The 11,648-nt window shown below is 34.5% G+C and overlaps 1 protein-coding gene across 1 annotated transcript in view; it reads right to left on the bottom strand.

Moving 5' to 3' along the window:
- LOC117169110 overlaps positions 1-11,648 on the bottom strand; it is a 237,248-nt gene that overhangs the window by 215,386 nt on the left and 10,214 nt on the right. The window contains exon 4 of the mRNA XM_033355268.1: positions 3,113-3,565. Within this exon, the coding sequence (XP_033211159.1) occupies positions 3,113-3,565 (453 nt within the window). The remainder of the gene's footprint in view (positions 1-3,112; positions 3,566-11,648) is intronic.

The following is an 11,648-nucleotide window of genomic DNA, read 5'->3' as shown; positions in this document are numbered from 1 at the left end:
AGATGTTTAATAAAAATCATAACAATCTAATTTTAAGTTCTCAGAAGAATAAAATTTTCTTCCAAAATTTGTCTCGTCAAATTTTTATAGAATCATTATTCAAATAAACTTAAATGAATATCCAAAGTCAGCCTATTTCCCAATCGCATATCGGGCGAGGGCCCTGCTCAAAAGTACATAGAGAAGTCAGTATAACTACAACCTTCAAATCGGGTGGAAGCTCGGCCTTATAGTACTTTGTAAGAATTCTTAAATCAAAATGTAATATCACCAAATAGACTTCGGTTATTTAAAAACTATTTCCAAGTGGTCGAAATAAGATTTTCAAAGATAAAAATAGAATCATTGTTATGGTTCGGATATTCAATCGAACTGAAGCAGATTAGAATTTGAGATCCATTTTAAGGAAAGTGTAACTTAACTCAGAAGATCCTTTTACAATTCCATTGTCAACCATCATCACCCCTGAGTACTGGCAGCAGAGCCGAGCTTATCTGAGAAACTACAAAGTCCTTTCACAATATTGATTGACAACCATCGATACGGTCAATCATCAGAAGGACAATTAGCCCCACTTGTTAACCAGTAACCATCACGACGAGTATCTGTATCCTTCCGAGTCAATTAAAATAAATCTAACCAAGTTGGAGTCTCCAGTGCACATAAAATTTAGAAGTATATTCAGCAAACTAGATTTTAAATAAAATACAGTGAAACTCCGATAATACGAACCTCTATAATACGAACTTCCAATACCTCAAACATCCGTGTATGTGACAAAGGTGGGGTTGATGTGTAATACAAAGGTGATTCTGCTAATATAAATAAAGGCTGTATGCTCGTGCAGTTATGTGTTAAATAGGACTAAAACCGCAACGCATTCAAAAGTATGGAAAGGATGACGCATCAAACACTAAAACTGAGTGAGAAAGTAAATCTCATTCCTTACCAGTATTTTACGAGAATAATAAAAATCTTAGATCACCAGTTCAATATGTAAAGACTGGTTTCATAAAATTCATCGTAAATTCCAAAGATAAAATCGAAAAGTTCTATTATTTGTGGATAATTGTCCGGCTGATCCGAAAGGTTTGATAAAAACACTAGAAGATGTAAAAGTGGTTTATTTACAAGCGAATTTGACTTCAAAATTGCAACCAATGGATCAAGGAACTACCAACAACCTTAAAGTCAATTATCGAAAGGAAATCATAAAAAGATTGCTTAAGGCTTCAGATGAGAAAAGGGGGGTACATTATTTGAATTTGTTGGATGCTATTTTCGATTTGAAGAAAGCTAAGACCGATGTCACTAGTGAAATAATTGCGAATCGCCATTGGAAGGCTGGCTTCATGAAAGCTGAAGTTGAAAACGCTGCAATGCAAGAAGAAGAACATTCTGCGGACGGTATTTCTGAAGAGTGGTCTGATCTACAAAGGAGATTAGAATTCACCTATATATACACTTTTTAAGATTTTGTTGATTTGGACAACAATTTAATAACTGCTACAAAACCTACAGACAGTGAGATATTGGATAGCGTAAAGCAGCGATTCCCAAAGTAGTGCAGGGGGATGCCACCCCGGGCCGAGCAATTCCCGAGGGGGAAGACAGTCCGGGCCCAGCCACTCGGCAGCCCCCCCCCCCCCCGCTATGAGGACCCTTTCATTGTCATGAGATTTAAGGCTAGTTCAATAACTAAAACCCTAAAGATATGGCTCAATTCAATTATAATTATCTGAATCATTTTCCTGATGTAATTTTAAGAAAATGGAAAAAAATTGATGAAAATCGGTTAACATTTCGAGTAATTAAGCATATCGTTAAGAATACGCAAAATTACAAGGACTGTCAACTGGCGTTGAAGATATTAACCGATTTTCATCAACTTTCTTTTCATTTGCTTAAAATTAGATTAGGAAATTGACTCAACTAATTAAAATATAATTTATTAACATATTAACACATTTTAATTTTTCTCAATCGGTTCTAATTCTCCCGCGAGAAGAATGGTGTGCCAAGCAGTGAAGCAGTCAAGTGTCCCCCCTTGGCGGCAGGGTATTGTGAAAAAATGTGAGGGTAGCGGCCCTGCCGCTTCCCAGAAAGTGCATAAAAAGTTTCGGAATCGCTGGCATAAAGGAACAAGAAACGATAATATCTGATGACGAGAAATAATGTCGAGGATCAGGGTGTAAAACCAATAGCGAAATTCAGATATGCTGAATCTTATGTAGCAATTTCTCGGAGGTTTTTCTTTTTTAACAAAGTAATGTGCCAGATACTATCTTTACTGCTTTAGACTTGATTGAGAATATTTTTCGAAGCAAAAATGGCATCAAACAAAAGAGAATTACTGATTTTGTTCATTAATCTGCTATTTTCAGCATACCAAATGGCCCTTTCTAGGGCCAACAAATTTGTTTTGCGAAGGATCACTTCAAGTGCTTTTCATAATTCTTTATGACAGGCATTAATTTAATAACAGATAATCATATTTCTCCCTTTTCCTGCTTTTTCTACCTTATCAAAATGTTTACGCTTAATTAAGCTTGGTCTTTTTGCATTGGATATATACGCGAAAAACTTTTCATGCAGCCGTCATTGGAAATAATATCCTGTTTAAAAGAAATTCATATTATGTGCTATGGAACGTATTATAAACGAATTTAACCGCATTATGTATTATTGTTTATATAATTGCATTCTAAGCTTAGGGCTCAATGAATGCTAGGCTTGTTAGTGTTAATTGATTCTACAGTCGATAAATACATTATCTGAGTTATAATGACGTTTTTTAATAACATATTTGTGTTTTAGATCATAAAAGGGATATTTAGAGAATACACTGAATTTTGTAGATGAAATATGTATACAATTACACATAACCCTGAAACTGAATAATCTTATTATTTCTTATAAGACTGTCAAAAAATATTATAACAAAAGAATATCTGTTTTGTATAAATTGAACTTGTACCAACTTTACGTTTTAATGCTAAGCTCACAGGAATCAAAATTACAAAGATTCAAGACATAATACGATTTTAAGTCTATGATTACCACTGGAACATTCTTGAATTTAATTGTAATAAATTAAAATCTAGGAACTCACCTTACGAGATGACAAAGCAAGTAGCTCTTCCACGAAACCGCCTATACGATCAGAGTCTTTAGCACTGGCAGGGTTAGAAGTGACATCAAGTTTCCGTTTTTTGGAGCTACTGCATAGTTTCATTTGATGGACTGTTATAAAGTGCTTCTGCATGGGAGAAGTACTGCTGCAATAATTGAATTCCTCCTGACACTTTGAATACCGGACTTTTTCTAATGAACTTTCATAAAATAATTCCAAACTTCTCTTGGTGGTGCCTCTTCCACATGTCAAAAAGTAAATAAAAATTTGGACACGTGACCAAAAGCAAGATAAAATATTGAATATGGACAAACATCCGACTCCAAACAGACGATACAAGCTGATGAAGACAGAGACAGACTTATCCGACAAATCATTTGAAAATTGAGGCAGACAACACGAAGACCGGAACCTCACCCAGATTTCCAAAACCTGCCAAAGATATACGTAATCAGGGGTCTTTTTTCGACCTTTAGAAAAAAAGGAATCTCGGAGATTTATTGGTGCATTCAGAAGTGGTAGTGGCTACTGGATTAGTAAAGAGAGCGCAGGATTATAGTTCGTTGGACTGCGAAAGGCAAGCAGCCTATTGCATAGGATTTTCTGTTCATTGTTCTAATTCTTAAAAGGCACCCTCCGTCCTACCCTACCGAAAATTCCTATATAGGTTCCTATATAGGATCCTATTCACGAACCTACATAGGATGCTATGTAGAATCATACATAGGACCTCATATATAATCCTACATAGGATCCTATATGTTATCGTATCTTATATATTATCCAGAAAACAAAAACTTCTTGGGACTTCATGATCTGAACCACGAGGAGGATAGAATTTGTCCTCTTTTCACGCTAAGTATTTTAGAAAACGTCTTTGATATGCCTCGATGGCGTTAATGTGTTTTTTTCAAGTGCGGTGACCAGACGACCTACGGGTATTCCAGTTTGGATCTGATTATTACGCAAAAAGGAGAAAATAGAGGGTATAATGTTTTAAAGTGCCTGCAACCTCTCATAAAAAAACATAATGTTTTGTTCGCACTCTTAATCATTTCATCAATGTACGCACTGAACGTATCCCTACTGTCACACAATATTCTTCGGTCCCTAATTGTATCTACTTTCTCGAGTTCAATACCGTCGATGTAGTAACGGTAGCGTAGCACAACATTTTTATTGGAGAAGGACATAATCTTACATTTAGATGCGTTAAGGATCAATTTGTTCAACTTGCACCATTCATTTACGAGATCTAAGTTGTTTTGTAGGTTTTTGCACGATCGTAGGTTGGCTATAGGTAAATAAATTTTTACATTATCTGCATGAAGTAGATAATAACAATATAGGAGTGTCGAAATATCGTTCATGTTTATCAGAAACAACAAAGGTCCTAAGTTAGAACCTTGAGGTACACCTGATTTAGGTACAAATGGGTCCGATGAGTAACTTCCGCATTGTACACTGTGTTGACGTTCTTCTAAGTATGACGCTATAAGAGTGACGAGTACATTTGGGCCATTCATATTATGTCATTTTCGCAGTAGTATTTGATGATTAGCCCTGTCAAAAGCCTTGGAGACGTCAGTTTAAATGACCTCTACCTGATCAAAGTTCACAAGCATGTCCTTAATATTTTAGGTAAAAACTAATAGGTTTGTGGTGGTAGATTTACGGGGGACAAAGCCATGTTGATAAGTAGAGATTTTTGGTGTCACTATGTCGTAAATAATTTTATGAAGGCAAATTTTGAAGATTTTAGAGAAGTTATTGAGTATTGCTATTGGTCTATAACTAATGATATCTGTCTTCAATTCCTTTTTAAATATAGGACATACTCTCCATATGATCGGAAATGTGCCATTTTGTATAAATATGTGAGAGGGGGAATGGGTACAGATGCGCAGTCTTTGACAACAATGGCTGGGATGAGATCAGTTCTGACAGTCTTTTTATTTGTTAACTTCTTGATAGCTGCGGAGACATCATTCTCATCTATCATAATGACGTTTCCAGGAATCTCCTGACAAAGTCCATATATAAAAGGTAAACTAGTATTTGATTTGTTATAAACGCTGTTAAAGTAAAACGCAAAAGTGTTTATTCTTACTTGTGGTGAAATTCTTTCATTATTTTTATAACAAATCATATTCGGGATCCCGTGATTATTCTTTTGTCTATTTATGTAAGAACAAAACGCAGAGGGTTCTGCGGTTATATTTACTTCTGCATTAGTTGCAAATGTATTAAATGCAGTTTCGATTCGTTTTTTGATATCGGCCCTCAGCTTTACAAACATATTTAAGTAGTAGAGGCTTCCAGTATCAGAAATCTTTAGTCTAAACCTATCCTTTTTCGCGATGTCAGAAATGATATCTCTTGTATACCAAGAAGGAAAACGTCCTTGATAGTTTTCTTTTTGTATATTGGTACCGTTTTATCGAAGATTTTATAAATTAGATTATAAAACTCTCAACATGCCTAATCAAAAGTTTCGCAGATTTGCAGGGACGCCCAGTCAGTTTTACATTGTCCAAGATATAGTTCCTGATCATTTGCTCGGTTAAGATCATCTCTTCTAGAAATTGAGATGTTAACAAATCTTTGAACTATGGTTTTATTTTTAACGTAAAATTGGATCAGAAGGGACGGATGGTATTTGTCCTTAGGTACTATAGGTTCATGAAGTACTAACATGAATGGTTGTATTAGCGAAAACAAGATCAAGATATCTGTGATTACAGTTATCTATAGAGTTAGATTGCGTTAATTTTAAGAATTGGAAAAGTGAGGCAAATAGTGCGCCCTTATTGTCAAATTTGATATTATTAATATTATCTTTAAAGCATGGTACATTGAAGTCTCCAACAATAATTAATTTGTCAGACAAGTTCCGCAACATAATTATTGAATCCAGAATACTTTCAAAGAAAGGGATAAAAACTCCTGGTAGAACGGATGTATATTTCAAACAAGTAATTCCATTTTTAACTAGAAAAGATGAAGTTTCAATTTAAAAATATCAAATTTTAAACAAAAATAGAATAATTCAGTTATTAGTTTATAAAAGTTAAAATTCAATTTAAAAAAATGAAATTTTTAACAAGAAAGATGAATTTTCAATCACAAAGATTAATTTTCTATTAAAATTTTTTTAAAATAAATAATAGAATTTTCAACCAAATTATTTTTCAATGCAAGAACAATACTATAAAATTTATTTTAAATAAAATAGAATTCACTTAAAATCAGGCAGGTTCGACGCATTATTTAGCAGAATCTCTCAGCGATTAAAATTGTTTTATAGTTGTTTAAAGTTATAATGTTTCGTCTTTATAAGATTTTCTGCGATAGAAAATTCTTCAATTTATCGACATCGCCTATTTCAAAGCTATTTTCGGTTTTCCTTATTATTTAAATGAATTGATTTCAAATCATAGATTTCAAATTATTTATGTCTTACGGTCCAATCGTAAATCAAAGGTAAATTATGAGTCAAAAAAACATGTTCTTCGAAACTCAGAAATTTATTTAATAGGAAAAGTCCTTTTAAACTTCCTTACGTTTCGGTACACATGCGTACCTTTTTCAAAGGTTCTTAACCTAAATAATTATATTGAAGATTAGTAATTTTAGTCTGAACAAATATGATGGATAATTATGTAGATTTAAATACATTGTTACCTGAGTTGATGGTGGTTCAAAATAGTCAAACAGATCAGATTTTAGTCAAAAAAAAAAAAAAAAAAACATTTAAATCAATTGTTTGAAAAAATTAATTAAAATTGAGTCAGTTAGAAGTCCCAAAACTACTGAGACTTCAATAGATTAGACTACATTTTTAAAAAATATAGTGCGAGAAAACCAAATTAGCGTAGGTTAGGACGGACGATAACATTACATTAAAAACTGTTCTTGTGGCTATTAAAAATTCATTTTTAGTTATTTTTGTCAAGTTATGATTTAAATTAAGTTTTTCTTTAATGCAATCGAAAGCGAGATCTAGTGGGATGCTGTCAAACATGGACACAACATCTAAAGAAACTATCGAATGGGTTTTTGGTACATTTATATTTTTAAAACAAGCTTTAAGTTCCCAACTATTTTTTACAAATGAGTCAGTGTTTATAGAAACTAATTTTAAAATATTTGAAATATACTTTGATAATTTATAAGCTGGAGAGCCAACAGTGGAAACAATTAATCCCCAACTTAAATTGGGTTTGTGAACTTAAGGGAGAGCATAAGCTTTTGCTATAACACTATTGTGAGTTTTTAAATGGTATGCATATTGATCGTTAATTAATCTTTTATTTTCCCATCTAGTAGCTATGCCATTACATTTATTTTCAATAGTTGGAACCATACTAGTTTTAATATTCTTCTATAAAATATCATTCTTAAGGATGTTTTCAACTGTAATGTTATAATAGTCTCTATTTGCTGCAACCGTTAAGTTACTTTTATCAGCCTTCACAAAAATGAAGTCTTTATGATGTTCTTGGAAATTTTCAACTAATTTAACAGATTTTTCTAAATTTTTAAATTTATTATTGTTACTGTGATTTGAAACTATTTGATTAACAGTTTTTCGAATATTGAATTTTAAATCTTCTTCTTTAATATTTTTGATAGAATTTTCAATATTAGCAACTAAACTATTAATAGGAATTCTATTAACATTTAAAGAAACTCCAAGAATCCAAAAATTAATAAATATCAACGGTCGAAGAAAGGATTGATTTGTTTCATAAAATCACTTTACTATTTAAATGAATGCTTGAAGTCACGTAACTTACTCAGTTTGAGTGTGTGATGATAGCTTTGTCGCTTGAGAAAACCAGTGTGCGAGGAGCAGTGAATCGCGACAGATCGTTGTCCGATCTTTTCGGATCAGTAAAGTTATTAACTCAATAAAGACATTAAATCTTAAGGATGGCTTGAGGTCACATAGCAAAGATGTAAGCTGGTAACAACATCTTCGCACGAACTGTAAGGCAGTCGTCCTCATTTCTCAGGCTATTCTACGCACTGAAACCAATTTTAAGAAAATTGGAAAAGCCAATCTAACAGTGGCCACTGTCAAATCACGGACAGAACTTCTTGACCAACACTGGAAGAGTTGTGAAATCCTGTATCTGGAAATTAAAGGTGCAACTACGTCGGCTGAGCGTGAGAAATTGGAATATTTCCCAAAGTCTAAGTATCTCGCTATTGAAGATGCTTATCTCAATGTGCGAGATTTTTTGTATAATCAATTGGTCTTGCTTACTCCTGAGACTAAGGCTAATGAAAGTTTAAATCAGTCTCAAATTATTTGTCATGATTGCTTGCCTGTTAAGTTTCCTCAAATCACTTTATCGGAGTTTTCAGAAGACTACAAGGATTGGGAGAATTTTCGCGATTAATTTAATGCTTTAATAATTTTAAACGGTTCCTTGTCAAATGTAATAAGATTACACCATTTGAAAATGTCCTTAAAGGGCGAAGCTGAAGGTTTTTAAGGACATGTTTCGATAACTTATGCTAACTTTATCTCCACTTGGGAGACACTAAAGACTAGATTTGACAACAAGAGAGCTTTAATCTCAACTCATTTACAAGCCTCTATCAATCTTCCTAATGTGTCGAATAACATTCCAGAAGACTTAAAAAACTTACGCGATAAAACAAATGAGTCATTGGCGGCTCTCAAAAATCTTTAAAGCTTAACGCACCATTGGAGTGATTTACTTTTTTTTATAATGGTTAGAAAGTTTGGTATTGGTACTCTTAAGGAATGGGAAATGCATATTGGTTCTAGCACTGATTATCCTACTTATCAACAACTTGAATTATTTTTAGAGACTAGCATACGTATTTTGGAGGCTATTAAATTTTCAAAACCTGGTGCAAGTTCTCAAGAAAAGAGTAGGGCTTCAAAACAATCGGGAGTTAGGAGCCACAATGCAATGTTTAGCTCAAAGTGTCTCGTTTGTAAGGATAATCACTCTTTATTTAAATGCAAGCAATTCAAAGCTCTGTCTATGGACAGGCGTAGGGAAGTTGCTACAAATAATCATTGTTGCTATAATTGTCTCACGCCCGGGCATCGATCTCATAATTGTGTAACTAAATTCAAATGTTAGAAGTGCGGTAGGAGACATAATTCCCTGTTGCATTCCGATGATTATAATTCAAATTCCACCTTACCACCAACTAACTCTGCATCGGTTACTTCTCAATTGTCAGTTTCAGGTTCTCTCGCGTCACAATCAAATGACCCCGGCAATTCCGCCGTGAAGGTTGAGGTGAATCATGTAGCGCTTAAAGAAGCAGACGATAAATTTTCGTTTCACTTTCTGAATAATAATCAAAATTTGTCGCAGTAGTAGTACATGGGGTTGGAGGAGTTGATATTGGTTCTTCAAGAAAGGTAGAAGAATTTAATTTAATTCCTACAGAAATGAACTGTCCTAAAGTCCACATCCAAGCTTTAGTATTATTACACCTTACATCATATGCTCCTCCTGTAAGATCCAACAGGGAGAATGAAGATCAATTAAAAGAGTTAGGGTTAGCAGACCCAAATCCTTTTAGCTCCCATCAAGTTGATTTGATTTTAGGAACCGATAAATATGGCTCATGTTTACTTCCTGGTCTCCAACAGGGTATATTGGGTTTTCATACAGCGAAAAGTACCGTTTTTGGTTGGATATTATCTGGGCCGGGTTCAGTCACAAATAAAATAGAAATGAACATTCCACTCACAGCACATCAGGCTATTTCATCAGAAGTCTTGCATAAAGACTTAACTAGGTTCTGGGAGTTGGAGGAAGTTCCCTTTAAAAATACTTCGACAGATGACGAGATGTTTTGTGATGAGCATTCCGCCACGAATTACCAACGAACAAAAGACAAAGGTTACATGATACGCTTACCTTTAAAAACGGTCCTACCATAAAAATAGGTGCATCCTTGGAGAGAGCTAAGATCATTTTGAATAAAGTACTTCGTCGTTTTTCAGAGAAATCGGAATGATTTTTACAATACTCCAGTTTCTTATCAGAATATGAAAACCTGGGACACATGGAACTTCTTCAAGAAAACGAATTGGATAGTTTTCCACAAACTGTGTATTTGCCTCATCGCCCTATCTTAAGAAAGAGTAGTTCTACTACTAAGTTGAGGGTTTTTTTTCAACGCTTCCAGTTTAATTTCCAATCATTCTTCCTTGAATTTTCATCTTCAAACCGGACCCAAGATGCTCAATGATTTGGTTTCAATCATTATGAATTGGAGATCACATCGCTTTGTTTATATGTCTGACATTGGAAAAATGTTTAGACAAAATTCAGTTGATTCTCGGGATTGCTATTATCAAAGAATTGTCTGGATTTCTCCTGATAAAAGGCTCGTCGCTATTAGACTTTTAACCGTTACTTACGGTACTGCCTGTGCTCCTTATTTCGCTAACAAAGTGATTAAGCAGTTAGCTGATGATGAAGGAAATAGATTTCCTTAAGCCCAAACTATATTAGAAAATAATATTTACGTCGATGATGTATTGTTTGGTGCAGATAGTCAGATTGCGGCTAAACAGGCGCGATCTCAAGTAACACTGTTATTAGAAGATGGCGGTTTACATTTGCGAAAATGGACCGCAAATGAACCCGAACTATTGGAAGATTGTCCCTCGGGAGAACACGAATGTGCGATCGAATTTCCGTTACCGGAGGATGCTCAGCTGAAGGTTCTAGGTTTATTTTGGGATCCTGAGCCTGATTGATGCCTTTTTAAAGTGACTTTTTCTTTAGTCGAAAATCCAACAAAACGGATTGTTCTTTCACTAATAGCTAATTTTTATGATCCTATGGGTTGGATAACTCCAGTCATAATAGTGGAAACAATTTTAATGCAGGAACTTTGGCTGCTTATACTCGACTGGGACGACAGACTACCTGATGATCCTAAAATGTAATGGTTAAATTATCATGGTTCGCTGGAAAATTTAGAAGCACTCAAAATCCCCAGATGGACAAGACTACTGCAGATAAACTCTGAATTCGAGCTTCATAGCTTTTCTGACGCTTCGTCAAAAGCTTATTCAGCTTCAGTTTACAGTAGAACTCTTAGTGAAGATTTAAAGGAGGCTCATTGTTGCCTACTAATAGCTAAATCTAAAGTAGCTCCTGTTAAATATGTATTAATTCCGCGTTTGGAGTTGTGTGGAGCTGCGTTGCTAACTAAGACTCTTAAGTTTGTCATGGAAACTATGCCATTGGATAAAATACCTGTTTACTGTCATACTGATTCCATGAGAGTTTTGGCTTGGCTAGGAAAACATCCTTCCAATTGACCTGTGTTTGTTGCCAATAAAGTTTCCCTAATTCATGAGCTGGTATCTCGCACGAAATGGCGATACATTTCTACTAAAGATACGAGGGTGGATTGATAAGTTTCCGGCCTGACCAAGAGATGGCGCCACTAGGCCTACCTTGAGGTGGCGTTCTATAGTACCATCCTTAGATAGCTT

This window comes from Belonocnema kinseyi, chromosome 3 (genome assembly GCF_010883055.1).
Source record: "Belonocnema kinseyi isolate 2016_QV_RU_SX_M_011 chromosome 3, B_treatae_v1, whole genome shotgun sequence".
Taxonomy (NCBI): domain Eukaryota; kingdom Metazoa; phylum Arthropoda; class Insecta; order Hymenoptera; family Cynipidae; genus Belonocnema; species Belonocnema kinseyi.
This window is presented reverse-complemented; position numbering and strand designations above follow the sequence as displayed.